The sequence below is a fragment of the Quercus suber genome, unplaced genomic scaffold, assembly GCF_002906115.3.
Source record: "Quercus suber isolate HL8 unplaced genomic scaffold, Cork oak 2.0 scaffold_782, whole genome shotgun sequence".
In the NCBI taxonomy this organism is placed as follows: Eukaryota; Viridiplantae; Streptophyta; class Magnoliopsida; order Fagales; family Fagaceae; genus Quercus; species Quercus suber.
This window is the reverse complement of record NW_027070218.1, coordinates 11,050-26,906: the sequence shown is the minus strand read 5'-3', so window position 1 is coordinate 26,906 and position 15,857 is coordinate 11,050. Positions and strand designations below refer to the sequence as shown.

At 32.6% G+C, this 15,857-nt stretch overlaps 1 protein-coding gene across 1 annotated transcript; it reads left to right on the top strand.

Annotated features, from left to right (window-relative positions):
- The first annotated feature begins 9,611 nt into the window (after nt 1–9,611).
- Nucleotides 9,612–14,847, top strand: LOC112038096 (methyl jasmonate esterase 1). Its single transcript, XM_065767187.1, has 3 exons — nt 9,612–10,088; nt 13,791–13,922; nt 14,329–14,847. The coding sequence occupies exons 1-3, from the start codon at nt 9,723–9,725 to the stop codon at nt 14,614–14,616; spliced, it is 786 nt and encodes a 261-aa protein (XP_065623259.1). The 5' UTR covers nt 9,612–9,722; the 3' UTR covers nt 14,617–14,847.
- The last annotated feature ends 1,010 nt before the right edge of the window (nt 14,848–15,857 follow it).

The window sequence follows — 15,857 nt, the reverse complement described above, 5'->3', positions numbered from 1 at the left end:
TGAAGACTACTACAAGGATGTCCTTTACCTTAAGCGAAAAGACATTATTTTTACCTCATTCAAATGTATAGATAAACTTACTCGTAATCTCTAAATTGAGTATTTTTTTAAGCTATATTTCTTAACTATTAATTGGATTGATTTTTTAGCAATCCTACTATTAGATTACAAGTTCTGCAACTTCTCAAAAAAAAAAAGATTACAAGTTCTGCAACTTCTCAAAAAAAAAAAGATTACAAGTTCTGCTGTAAGTCAAATGCGGGTTCCACCTAGATTACAGGTTTTTTGTTAACCTGAGGCAAGTAAGAGCATTGTAATTCACTTACATTACTTGCTTTCCTTCTTGAGGATAATTAAGCTTCAATCTCCCTTTTTGGTTGATGTGATTATCAAATTATCACAAAAAAAAAGTGATGAAATTTCTCATTGTCAAATATGAGATCTGGAATCAAATCTTACCAACAATAAAATAAATATAAATAAAAAATCTATTAGTGTTTTTGATATAATGGTAGAGAGCAATTGCTATAGAATAGAATGGATATTGTTTAAATCCTTTTCGTGTCTATTAAAAAAAACTTATATGCCAAATTTTACAATGATAAGAGTGTTGCGGTTTATACCCTAAAATCTAATTTATTGGCATATCATAAATAATTAAATTGTTTAATTATATGAGACCATTTATAAATGAATTAATAGGACATTATCATAGTCCTTGAAATGCATTGTATGTGATTTAGTTACAGAATATATAAATCACAAATTCCTTGTAAACTCAAAATATAGTTTGTAGTCGGTGATAAAATTGAGCGTTTCATCTGCGAAGACTATAACACATCAACTAAAATAGTTTTTCTTAATCATGGAAGTGGAGACTTCTAGTTGATGTTGTAGACAGGGAAAATTCCCGACCTATCACAAGCTGACACGTCACACTACCAAGTCCACAAAATGCAGCCAATTACAAAGCGCCACATGCTACTGCTAGGTTTTACTATTGCTATTCAGAAGCCAACAGAAATTCGCCAAGTGTCATACAAGAACCAATCACACATCATCGCACGTGTAAGCAATGACATAATCAGCCTCGCACGTGTAAGCGATGACACAATCAGNCAAGCCAAGACCACCCACAACCATTGCCAAAAATCCAACAAATTTGAGCTTGATTTTCAGACCAAGAGCGTTGAGCTAGCACCCCAGACCACCATCAAACCCACCATCTGAGCTTGATCAAGAGAGAGAAGAAACAAGACCAAGAGGCACAAAACCCACAATCAAACCCAAACCACCATTGAACCAGACCAGCCATTGCCGATCATGTTATCGCTGACCCATTAACCCACGCCATCCACGAAACCCACCGACCCATGCCATCGTTGAACACACGAAAAGAGGAGAGAAAAGATAGCGAAGAGATAGAGAAGGAAGAGAGAGGGCTGAGACTCTTGAGTCTGACGAAAAGAAAGAGAAGGAAGGGAGAGAGAAAAGTTAAATAATTTTTTTTTTTTTTTTAGCTTTGCACTACAGTGCACATCTATAGATGAATGTGCACTGTAGTTGAACAAGTAAAATTTTTACCTATGCCTCCACTGCTACAGCATGGTTTTTAGGGGTTTGAGGAGCTAAAAATACCAATATGGCTTTTTAACACCACTGCTGTGGATGCTCTGGGGGACCATGGCTCCCTTGACTTTTCAAAAATCCTCCCTCCCTCTTTTTGATTAAAAAAATTTATATAATTTTGGGCATAATTTTAAACATGTCATGACTTTTTTTTTTTTTTTTTTTTCAAAGATGAACACTTGTTTGAAGTAAATTCTTTTTACATGAGAAAATATTATATGTTAAATCAAAATTACAAATATTTCATGTATAAGTAATAAATAAATATGATATATATATATGTAAGGTCACAATTCATAGCCCAAGCCCAAAAGATATGGGATATGAGCCCAATGAGCCTAGTATAATGAATTTGTAGAGAGTGTATGAAAGAGCTGGGCTTGTGGTGGATTGGACAACGGTTAATAAGGATTTCAAAAGAAGAACTAGCATGAAACACATGTAAACTTCAATACAATAATCATCTGAGGAGATAGATTTTGAAGTAATCTATTCTTAAGGTTAATACAGTTTTTAATTCAACAGTGATTGCCTTTTTCCGTCTCCCCTCTTATGGGAGGTCTTTTACATTATATAGTTCCTTCTAGACTCTCTTGATCATACACTTGTTAATAATCTAAGCCTTTACTTGAATACATGTCCCATCAAACATCTTCTTTAGCTCTCTATGAATGATGGTAGCTGAGACTGTACTGTTCAGGGGTCTTCTCCACATAAATGTGGCCAGAAAAGTTGCTGCAGTGCATTTAATGCGGTGGTAGCAGCTTTTCTTTTAGATATTTCTGTGTTCTTATCACCTTTGTATGTACTTGAGATTCATCCTGATTATCGTTGAAACTCCCTAGAAAGTCACCTAAATTACCCAAATGCGTGTTTGACCGATATTCATCGTATCCGAGAGGGAACTACTCCTCAGACTATATGCCTCAATTCTTTTCTTCCATGATTCTCAACTTTGGGGTCTCTTCCAATCATGTACTCCTCCTCGGATATATCCATGTTCTTGGATAAGGCCCAAGGTCCAACATACAAATTTGGGTTTTTATTCCCACAATAGCTTCTCAAAATTTAGGTTTTTCCCTCGCATCCAGGAGAAAGAGTGGGATTTTGATTTGTCTTAGATATTAGGGCTAGAAATGCAAAATACTGAGTTTACATGTGCTGGGTATGGTTTTGTGTGCATCATTTTGTTATTGATGTTTCGAAATCCGCGAAGCTCATTAATTACTCCAGGCGAGCTGTGTCCCTTGCATCTAACGGTGAGGTATCAATCTAACGGCTGATATTTCTCCTTTCGGTTTGGGCAGATAACTCCCACTCATTTTTTGTCCTCTATATAAACCCTGGAGGGATAAAAACCCAAATTTGTATGTTGGACCTTGGGCCTTATCCAAGAACATGGATATATCCGAGGAGGAGTACATGATTGGAAGAGACCCCAAAGTTGAGAATCATGGAAGAAAAGAATTGAGGCATATAGTCTGAGGAGTAGTTCCCTCTCGGATACGATGAATATCGGTCAAACACGCATTTGGGTAATTTAGGTGACTTTCTAGGGAGTTTCAACGATAATCAGGATGAATCTCAAGTACATACAAAGGTGATAAGAACACAGAAATATCTAAAAGAAAAGCTGCTACCACCGCATTAAATGCACTGCAGCAACTTTTCTGGCCACATTTATGTGGAGAAGACCCCTGAACAGTACAGTCTCAGCTACCATCATTCATAGAGAGCTAAAGAAGATGTTTGATGGGACATGTATTCAAGTAAAGGCTTAGATTATTAACAAGTGTATGATCAAGAGAGTCTAGAAGGAACTATATAATGTAAAAGACCTCCCATAAGAGGGGAGACGGAAAAAGGCAATCACTGTTGAATTAAAAACTGTATTAACCTTAAGAATAGATTACTTCAAAATCTATCTCCTCAGATGATTATTGTATTGAAGTTTACATGTGTTTCATGCTAGTTCTTCTTTTGAAATCCTTATTAACCGTTGTCCAATCCACCACAAGCCCAGCTCTTTCATACACTCTCTACAAATTCATTATACTAGGCTCATTGGGCTCATATCCCATATCTTTTGGGCTTGGGCTATGAATTGTGACCTTACATATATATATATCATATTTATTTATTACTTATACATGAAATATTTGTAATTTTGATTTAACATATAATATTTTCTCATGTAAAAAGAATTTACTTCAAACAAGTGTTCATCTTTGAAAAAAAAAAAAAAAAAAAAGTCATGACATGTTTAAAATTATGCCCAAAATTATATAAATTTTTTTAATCAAAAAGAGGGAGGGAGGATTTTTGAAAAGTCAAGGGAGCCATGGTCCCCCAGAGCATCCACAGCAGTGGTGTTAAAAAGCCATATTGGTATTTTTAGCTCCTCAAACCCCTAAAAACCATGCTGTAGCAGTGGAGGCATAGGTAAAAATTTTACTTGTTCAACTACAGTGCACATTCATCTATAGATGTGCACTGTAGTGCAAAGCTAAAAAAAAAAAAAAAATTATTTAACTTTTCTCTCTCCCTTCCTTCTCTTTCTTTTCGTCAGACTCAAGAGTCTCAGCCCTCTCTCTTCCTTCTCTATCTCTTCGCTATCTTTTCTCTCCTCTTTTCGTGTGTTCAACGATGGCATGGGTCGGTGGGTTTCGTGGATGGCGTGGGTTAATGGGTCAGCGATAACATGATCGGCAATGGCTGGTCTGGTTCAATGGTGGTTTGGGTTTGATTGTGGGTTTTGTGCCTCTTGGTCTTGTTTCTTCTCTCTCTTGATCAAGCTCAGATGGTGGGTTTGATGGTGGTCTGGGGTGCTAGCTCAACGCTCTTGGTCTGAAAATCAAGCTCAAATTTGTTGGATTTTTGGCAATGGTTGTGGGTGGTCTTGGCTTGCTAGTTGTTGTTGGGCGGTTGTGGGTGGTTGTTCTTTGGCAGTGGTTGTGGATTGTGCCATTTATGGTGTTTTTTGGTAGTAGTATGTATTATTTTATTGGAGTTGATATATTATTTTATTTTTTTGAAAGCTAAAATAGATCCACTGCTGCAGCATGTGTATAGGTAAAATAGATAAAATAACTTTTGGTGAAACTAAATATCTATATTTTTAGCTACACTGCTATGGATGCTCTAATCCTCCTTCCTCTGCTAAAATTTTAAACTACGCGTTTATTTGAATAAGAGTGGTTGGATTTGCTTACTATTTCATTTATTAAAGCACTAGCATCGGATGTTTTAGTATTTATTAGCACTCCAAAACACACCAAAAAAAAAAATGTCCTCTGTTGGACTATCGGTATGGGACATGTCGTTATGATCAACTCAAAATTCCATTTTACTATTGGTGTGGGACACAGCCATAGGAGAAATTATAAGATTCACATGGTGGACAAGTGATGTAATGCACCATTCTACTAAAAAACTTCCACATGTTTAAAATTGTTAGTTATAAAAATTTTTTAAATAGAAATTAATTACTAACTCAGCAATTTTAAACAAGTGGATGTTTTTTAGTGGAATAGTGGACCACATCATTTGTCCACCAGAGGACTCTATAATTTCTCCAGCCATAGGGGGATTGTTACCATGACAAAAACTGAAGTCTAAGGTTTTATTTGAGATACTGTCTCCCAAAAGTGGAATCAAGAGCTAAAAGTTGAAGAAATTTTGACCAATGATAAGAGGATTTTTCTTTCCTTTTCATTGTTCCGGTCTTGGCTTGTATTTGATTTTGGTTAGAACAAAATGCATATTAATGAATCATTAATAACCCAAACAAGTCATTAGCCTAGTAGTAAGGGCTTGGGCCAACATGTCTTAGGGAATGGTTTGAGTTCCCCTACTAATAATGTGTTGCGGCTCCTTATACCTCACCTGTAGGATGTTCACCTAACTCATTGGTAACTGTGGTATGGGGTCTTAGCCTAAAAACAGTTAGGGTGCTACTATGGTCACCCTCAGATAGGGAGGCCACACTTATCGCCTTATCTAACCATTTTTTTTATTGCCAAAAAATAAAAAATAAAAAAAATAAAGATTGATTACAAGTTATGCAAGAGTTAAAAACAAAAACATCAGATTGATTACAGCCATTTTGGCAAAGAGCATCGGTTGCTCTATTACTATTCTAGACGCTGTGCAAAAACTTGATTTCTCGAAAAGCTATGAAAATAGTCCTGCATTTGGTCACTACAAACTTGGGTTGTTATTAGTTGGGAAAATTATTTTGAAAAATTCATGTTCTTTATTTTTTTAATAAAAATATAAAATAATTACTAAATATTTCCCCAATTATACTTGTACAAAATATTACAATTTCACTACAAATCGAATGCTCTAATATTCATTATAATCGTTTATTAATTAGTATTTCAAGTACTATTATGAAGTATGGCAACATAATTATCAAAAAATATATATATTTAGTTTCATCTTTTATTGTTTGAGCAAAATTTAGGTAATATTTCTTTGATGTTTTACCCTAGGATCTTCAATTAAAATTAAATCAGATGTTTGCATTGATCAATGAACCATATGATCGAATTTATTGTTCTTAAAATAAAGATAACCAAATTTATATTGTATTATTAAACATAGTCATCTGGTTGAATTTGATTGAAAATTTAAGGTATAACACCTAAAATATTAAACCTAATTTTTACCATTACAAATATATTAAATATCTATATTTCATATTTTTATTTATAACGTAATACCTAAAATATTGAACCTATTTTTTACCATTACAATATATTAAATATCAATATTTTCATATATTTATTTATAATCTTGATTTTTTATCTATTGAGATTGTTGAATGATTTAATATATGTGTGTGTGTGTGTATATATATATATATGGAGAGAGAGAGAGAGAGAGAGAGAGAGAGAGAGAGAGAGAGAGAGAAGGGTTAAGATATTGTCTGTCACCAACTAAATCCCTAAAATAAAGACTTCTAAAAACGACTGAAAAGAAATCTAACACCAACATCATTAAACTTAAACTTAAAACAACTTCTCAAAGAATATTCTAGAGGAAATAACAAAACTAAATGTGTTCTTTCTAACCATCGCCCCTATCTCCACAAAATTATATTTACTACTTAATGTGCCAACAAAGAACAGAAAGAGTCAAGATTTTGCTGTTATTCAATGATTTTGATATTGGCTTCCAAAGTTTTAACATCCCATTTTTACTTTTTTGACAATTTGCTCCTTAATGGCATTGCCTCCATGGAGATATTTAAAACCTCCATGGAAAGTGTGTACAGTGTAATGAATGTGAGTGATAGATTTTAATAATGATATTGATCGGTGAATCATCACTTTATAATACTTTATAAGAATTATGTACTAAATTTTGTAATATTGTAGGTTGACATTTTTAAGTAACTTGGCAAGTAGGGATGGAGCTATTCTTGGACTGCCCCCCCTAAATTTTTTTTAAAAAAAAAAAAAAAAAAATCTAGTGTGTATATGTATGTATGTATGTATGTATGTATTAATTTTAACAATTTGCTTCAATAAAATTTCACTTTGTCCACTCAACAATATTATTGATCTTTTTAAAGGGCTAAAAAAAAATTTATTAGTCTAAAATTTAAAATAAATTTAACCAGCTCAAAAATTAGCTTGCGTCTAAACAATACCTAAGCAGACATACACCAAAAAAAAAAGGAAGATGAGAGAAAGGGTTTAAAAAGAAAAAGACACCCAACACGCATGCAAGACACAAAAAAAAAAAAAATAAAATAAAATAAAATAAAGAATGAAAGAAAACCTAAACTAAGTGTGACTTGGGACTAGAAGGTAAGGAAAGAGAGACGCTGGGCCTAGTTGTGGCAATTCGTGTTCGCGGGTCGGGTCGTGTTGTGTCGAGTCATGAGTATTCAAATATATGGGTTGACCTGAACCTGACCTATTTAGTGAACGTGTCAAGAATCCTTAATCCTAACCTAACCTATTTATTAAACAAGTCAACCTGACATGACACGTTTAACTTATTTAATTAACAAGTAATGCAAAGGTCAATAAAATGACCTGTTTAATAACCCGATTAATTAATAGGTCATACCTAACCTAAATAACCTATTATCAATTCCCATATATCTAAGATTAAAATGCAATTACAATCAATATAGTAATAAACATATAACTACAACAACAAAATTAAGCAATAATAAAAAAAAAGGTTAATACATTTATATGCTAAATGGGTGAAATAAGTTAAACGGGCTCGCATGTTGAACACGAACACAACCTGTTTATTAAACGAGTCAGCTGTGCTGACCCGAATATGACCCGAACCCATTTAGCCTCAACCTATGACCTATTTATAAACGGGTTAGTTGTGTCAGATTCTGCCACCCTTAGTTAGGCATGGGCAAGTGGGCAACGGCAGCACAGCATAACACAGCGGTAGCAGTAAATAGACTAGCACCACACCACCACCAGTCCACCATTCTCAAATTTGGTATTATATCTAATCTATCCTCTTTTTGGGATTGGAATATCCTATCTCCCACATCTAAATCTCTAGTGCCAAAAATTACTAAACATTTGCCAGTTGATTAGCTTGATTTGATTATTTGAGTTGTGAAGAAAATAAAAAAGAGGCAGAGAAAAAAGAATTCTCAAGGAAAATGGCCATTTGCCCCTTATTTACAAACTATGCAGCAAAATGCCCATATTTTGAAACTATTTAGAAAAATCTCATTGTTTTTTAAACTCGATTTTGACAAAATCGAGTTCTATGTAAAACTCGATATTTTCAAAATCGAGTTCTATGTATATTTTTAAGTGAAACTCAATATTAGCAATATTGAGTTCCACTTAAATTTTCAAAAAATTTAATTGACAAAATTTGCATAAATCTCAACGTTGCTAATGTCGAATTCCACCTATAACTAGATTTTTTTTTCAAATTGAGTTAAAAAAATAAAAACATTTTATTAAATAATTTCAAAATAAAGACATTTTACTATGTAATTTGTAAATTATAGACAAATATCCATTTTTTTCGATAACTTTCTCCACAATTTACACTCACCGAAAGTAGAAGTGAGAGAGAGGGGGCAGATAACATTTAATAAAGTTAAAGTAATATTTTATTATAAAAAATACTGTAGTAGTGACATCAGCCATGTCCTGTTCTGTGTGTTTGTCATTTGATAGTGTTAAATTTTGTTTGTATTATGCTTGTCTTATAGTGTTTGTCTGTTAGTATCTTTTAAAAAAATAAAATAAAATTTGAGATTATTTTCAACTTTGAAATTCATTGGTTAATTGTTGAGTGTTTGTGTGTAATGATTTGTAGATTATTGAATATTTAATGGGATGATAAGTTCAAATTATATTTTATTTGTAGATTATAAGAAAACCAACTACAATATTTTATTTTTTTCAAAAGAAAGGGTTCAAATGATTTGGAAGATTTTTTAAAACAAAGTCAAGTTCTCTTTTCAATAATTTTGTGTATTTGCGAGTTTCATAAATTTTTTTTTTTTTTGGTTTTGGTTTATACTTCTATGCCTTCCTAATTCCAAGTCTTAACAAGTAGTGTCTTAGGATGTGTTTAGATATTACTTATTTTGCTAAAAATACTGTAGTAAAATAATTTTTAAATGTGTAAATAGTGTCATGGGACTCATTTTTAAAGAAAATTTTGTAAAAAAAAAAGTTTATGAGTCCCGTGAACAGTGCATGAGACCCACTGAACAATGCATAATCACATGAAAATTGACTTCTCAAAAAAAAAAAAAAAAAAAAAAAAACGCCAAACGTTTGGATTTAGTTTCACCATAAAATTTACCCCTATTTAAAATTAAAAAAAAAAAACTAAAAACTAAAAAAACAAAAAAACAAAAAAAAAGAAGAAGAAGAATTGAGAAGCTAGCATGTCCAACTATTAGAAAAACTCTATCATGTTTCCTGTGCATGTTACTTCTCTCTCACACATGGGTAGACCCCACTTGTGAGAGAGAAGTAACATGCGCACAGGAAACATGATATAACTTCTAGAAAGTATAAAAGATTAAGCAATTATCGATAGTCACACACAACTGGCAACACAAGGTGGAGGAGATGGAGAAGAAGGAGAGGCATTTTGTGCTGGTTCATGGAACCTGTCATGGAGCATGGAGTTGGTACAAAGTGGCAACCCTACTGAAATCGGCTGGATATAATGTAACAGCCTTGGACTTAGCTGCGAGCGGGATTCACCCAACCCAAGCACATGAGCTCAGATCACTATCAGATTACCTTGAGCCTTTGATGGAATTCATGGCATCTCTTCCAGCAGATGAAAGAGTTATCCTTGTGGGCCACAGCTTTGGTGGAGCCTGTATCTCTGTTGCCATGGAAAAGTTCCCTGAGAAAGTTTCTGTTGCAGTATATGCTACAGCCCTTATGTTTGGTCCTGACCTCAATTTCTATGCAGTATATGATGAGGTACTACTCTCTATCTAAGTTACTGCTATTAGATATTGTAAGACAATCTAGCTTGACAATCTTGGATAATAGATGGGTATGGCAATGTCATGAAAATAATGGACTCGAAAATTTCTGTACGGTCTTTCGTTTCTTCTTAACTAATCAAATCTTTTCTCAACATTTGAAACCTTCACCCCCAAAAATAATAGGACATGCATGTTTGTACATAATCAGATCATTTTATCATTAAAAATCACATTAAAATTTGTATGGCATAGATTTTATAAATAAAGCTCATGATAAGTTAAGGTTGAGGTTACATGGAAAAAAATGAACAGTTCTTATCACCGCATGCGTCACTAGTCTACCGGAGCAAAGCCACTGCTCTGGTGTTGCAAGGTGAGGGATTATGTTGAGTTTCTAAGAAAGTTTTGATTCTACTCTAATGAGTAATATAAAAAGCAAAAAACTTTTTTTTTTTTTGATAAAACATTTTAAAAAATATTTTCTAAACCGAAACACTTAGGCCGTTAATTTTTTCCTTAAAACTTTTAGTGCGTTATTATTAGTTGAAAGGATGATGACATTATGACCCTTCAACTATCACTTTTCATAAGAGTTGCTTGGAAAAGTCTAGTACCACAAATGTTTTTACAATTTCTTGTCACAACTATGACGTAGCAAAGTGTCATTAATAAAGAAAAAATAATTGATCTATGTATAAGTAATAGTTAACTACTCATAATTTATCACATTAAAATTGTGTCAAAAAAATTGTAGAATAATTTATTATCCTAGAACTCGGTTACCTAGGAAAATGCAATGGATAGGCACTGGCTTTGAGATTGAGATTTTAGTCTTAAGCAGGCCTCAGCCACACTCATGATTCGCTCTTATCTCTTCCTTTCAACAACCGGCTTTGAGATTGAGATTTTAGTCTTAAGCAGGCCTCAGCCACACTCATGATTCGCTCTTATCTCTTCCTTTCAACAACCATTCCTTTATTGTCTCATTCATCAATGTCACGACTTTTTTTTTTCCAAATTTAGATAAGTACTTTTTTTTGTATTTAAATTTAGATTTTTTTTGAGGAAGTATTTAAATTTAGATAAGTACTTGATTATTCTGCTTTGACATCCCAAGAATTGATGGATTTAACATCACTTTAATTGATTACAAAAAGGAAACATACATTATATAACTCATGCATATACACAACACAATTAAGAACAATTATAATTACACATATATACGATATATGAGTTCAAATTATACCTAGCATAAGAGTTACATATTTTTTAAGTCATAGATATACACATAAATGTTTTGGATATACACATGAGTTTACTTTTTCTTCTTCTTCTTTTTTGTTTATTAGGTTTTTTATGATTTATTTATATAAAACTCTTCGTCTTTTGCATAACATTAACTCACCTAAAACAATTTTAAAAGAAAAATTTATAGGACATGTGGCGCAAAATTAGACAACAATTAGAATCTAATTTAGAATCTAATTAAATTTTCTCTTAATTTTGGTTTTAAATATATACTAATGTGTAGCCCTGTACATATGCATGATACAATTAAAAACAATCACAATTATACTTTTTTTTTTTAAAGAGATTCAAATTATACATAGTATTAACTTACACTTTTTTAAACCATATATTTCTAAAATATGTAATGGTTTCTCATATTATATATACATATGATTTAGAATTTAATTAGATTTAGACTCTTTGTTTTTTTTACCCAATAATTCACTTGTCACAAAAATTAAAAATAAATGAAAATGTGGCAGAAAATTGGACTTTAATTGAAATTCAATTTAAAATCTAATTGGATTTGGACTCTTCGATTTTTACACTCAATAATTCATTTGGCACAAAATTAAAAATTAAATAGAACACGTGACACAAAATTGAGAATCTAATTAAAATATAATTGGATTTTCTCCGAACTTTGGCTATATATATATATATATATAGATTTGAGAGAGAGAAGAATGTATTATTATTATTAAATGATTAGAAGTCATAATATATTAACTTGAAGCATATTTGAGTGTTCTCTTTGTTCATCTCTTCCGCTTCTTCTATCTAAACTTAGGGTAAAATGAAAATCTCTTTTACTGCACACTCACAATATGTCACCTCAACATTAAAAAGTTGTGATTTTTTTTTTCTTTTATTAAATAAGAGTCTTATCAATAAGTGTCCTTAAGAACACAAGTTAAAAAAAAATAATATAAAAAAAAGCCCAATTATGAGTGATTATAATGCTCGTTTTTTGGGGGGGAAAAAAAAGAAAAGAAAAAAGAATGCACTTGTCAATAATGTATATTTGGCTTGCATAATGCTCTGTTTTTTTAAAATGTTAATAATTTGCATATGTAAATTCATTGTGATATATATATATATATAAACGCGACCACAAATATTGCATATATGCAACGAGAGTTTCAAATGTTGGATCATTCCTTACACCACCCCTAAATAAAAAAAGATGATTTTAAGGCTACACTAGTTCAACATAAAATATCTTTTGGAAATTATTTCCTTTTTTTTTCCCAGGTGTTTGGCATGACTAAAAATGGTGTAAAACAATTTACACCCCAAAGCTTCTAAATTGGAGACCTCCTCCCTCTTCAAATTTTCCACCCACCATAATCACCACACTCCTCTTCATCATGGCCACCGCCCCCAACCACCCCATGCCTTAACATATAGAGACCTAAGAAGATTTGGAGCTTGCCTTGACAACATCGTTTTGATGGTGTCGAAGCTTTGCATGGTGTGGTGAGATCTACGATCAGGAAGATTCTCCCTCTTGTTAATCATCTTTTTCTTTTCTTTTTTTCTTTTTTATTTTTTAAGATTTGCGACTAGTTCACAATGAGATTGGTGATTGGGAAGACTCTCTTTCTTACTCGATCATTTTTTTTCTAGATATACGAGTAGTTCATAGTAAGATCTATGGCTGGTTCATTAGTAATTTTCCATTTAGACTAAACACCAAAAATCAAAACATTTTTTGATCATTAAACATTTTGCGTTGAAACAAATGTGCTCTTATTTGCAATATCACTAAAGTTTATTGGAATTTGTATCCTCCACTTGTTTTGCTAGTTATTTCGTAGGATTTGAATTTGGTGTAATAGCATAATTGAATTGTAAGAGCTAAAAGCAGGGGTGAATTTTTTATTTTATCTTATAGATATACTAGTTTCATGCCCCACTTCACGATGGATTTAAGTCACTATCAACCACTGGTTCAGTGTGGTTATCAGGTTTCTTTACCACATATCAAGTCATAGAAGTTATGGGATGAGTCCTAGTGATTGACAATCGTTATATTTACTTGGGATGTTAAAGGACTTGAAAGTTGAAACTATAGAGAATAAACATTAATTGTTTTTTATTATAAACTAATAACTCAACCGTTGAGCTTGGGTATGTGATGTGACCTTATGGATGAATGAGGATACACCTATGAGGGATAGTATCATAGGAATGTACCATGAAATGTTTAACTGAAAAGGTAAATGAAATCATTAGATGTTTTGCTGTGAATTAGATTTTGTTTAGATCATGGTTTCCAATTTGCCTCTCTCAAGTTCTAACAATCAAAGGGGCTTTAAATCCCTCATTGATTAATGATCACTGCTCATTCCCATACTAGTTCCCAAATGTGCATAATGATATCTTTGGTTATATGTAGTTCTTTCGGAGAATAGATTCGCTCATGGACTCACAATTCACATTTGATCAAGGGCCCAACAACCCACCAACCACAGGGCTATTAGGGCCCAATTTGATGGCATCCAAGTCTTACCAGCTCTCCCCACCTGAGGTAAGAATTTAGAGTTGACACTTTCCTTTAACGTCATAGTTATTCAACATTGTCACACGTTGATTAGGAAGAGAGCATTATAATAATAATAAAAAAAATCAGAAAAGTTAGTTAGGCATGCAACCATCAATTTAACAGCATGTATGAGTTTCAATTTCTTAATAAATTAGTTAGTATCTAGGATGCAAGGACATGAACATGAACATACATAGGATATAGTGACACAAGTAATTTTTGAAAAATTATAACATGATACAGCAGATAGAACACTGTTACACCATATGTATGACACAGCTACAACATGAGCATGATACCCCAAATGAAGTGTCCATCTATCTTAGGCTTTTATATATATATATATATATATATAATTTATTTAATAATGATCAATGATGAACTGAACTAGGATTTGACGCTTGCTATGTCGTTGGTGAGACCTTTTCGTCTTTATGGTCATGATGCATTGTCGTTAAAAGAAGCAGAACTAACCAAGGAGAAATATGGGTCTGTTCATAGAGTTTATATTGTGTGTGACCAAGACAGTGCTATAAAGGAGGATTTTCAAAGGTGGATGATCGAGAAAAATCCAACAGATGAAGTGAAGGTGATAACTGGTTCTGATCACATGGTTATGTTTTCTAAACCGACGGAGCTGTGCGTATGTCTCCAAGAGATTGTGGAGAAATATTCTTAAATTTTTTATTTATGCCATATTTGTGTTAGACTTCCGAATATATTCTTCACAATGTATCTGATATAATGTATTGGTAAAATCAATTATTCTGTGTGTAATAAGCATCTTCCATAATATATTTTTCTAAAAAAAACATAATGTCAGTGAAATTATTACAAATGCGCAATAACATATATAATATCCACTCTTGCTATTCCTTTTGAGGTATTGAATGTGATTTACTTGCATCATGTGTATGTGTGCATAATGCAATGTTGTATGTGTCTTAAAAGTGACTGATAATTCTTTGCCCAAATGATACTATATATTTTTGTGGTTCTGTATAAAAAATTAAAGCAAGTGAAAAAATGCCCAATTTCAAAACCTGCACATATAAATCAGTAACCATTCATAATAGTTGTGGCAAAATGTGGCATACCTTCCACAATGAACATTGATAAAACCATCTATTTTGTTTACTCCTAGCCATGTTTAAACATGTGGCCACCTCCATATGCACATAATCCCCGACCATACTTATCTGAACTTAACAAAATTATACAATATCATCAAAATAAAAGCTGAACAAATACCTTTTTTTTTAACATGTGGCCACCTCTATTTTTTTTTTTTTTTTCTCATTACTTCAAATGAATAATTATAATAGATATGTGTGCGTGTGCAATTTATAACTTTTTCTTTTTTATGATGAACTCAGTACTAATAAAGTTCTATAACAATTATACTATAATATATATATATATATAACATTCTCCAAAACCATCTAACATAAAACATTACAATATTATACATGCATCGCACGGGTAACTTACTAGGTGTCTAAAAGATTATAAACGGCCCCTAATTCTTCTTAAGATTTCTAGTTGTACATGACTAATTGTTAGACTCCCCAATTGCCCAAAAGAAATTTTTATACTCAATCCAATGGGCAATAACTCACTCTAGCATCATTAATGACACAAAATTCACTTTATGTTTTCCTATCTTATCTCCAAAAAAAAAAAAAAAACACTCACGGAAGCTACCTATGGAAATTAATTTTCCTTAGCACTACGGCTAGGGGTGTCCAAACAAAACTGAGAACCGACCCACCTGCCCAACCCGTCCGATTTGGCATTAGAACCAGTCGACCCAATACCGGTGACGATTGGCGACGGATTTTTGCCCCCTGAACCTGAAAACAGCGGGTCGGTTGGCAGGTCTGAGGCTAAGAAACCAATCTTCAACCAACCCAATAGTCT

Coding starts and splice junctions, on each gene's coding strand:
- LOC112038096 (XM_065767187.1), top strand. CDS start 9,723: ATGGAGAAGAAGGAGAGGCATTTTGTGCTGGTTCATGGAACCTGTCAT. Junction 10,089..13,790: donor TCTATGCAGTATATGATGAG/GTACTACTCTCT, acceptor GGTTATATGTAG/TTCTTTCGGAGAATAGATTC. Junction 13,923..14,328: donor ACCAGCTCTCCCCACCTGAG/GTAAGAATTTAG, acceptor GAACTGAACTAG/GATTTGACGCTTGCTATGTC.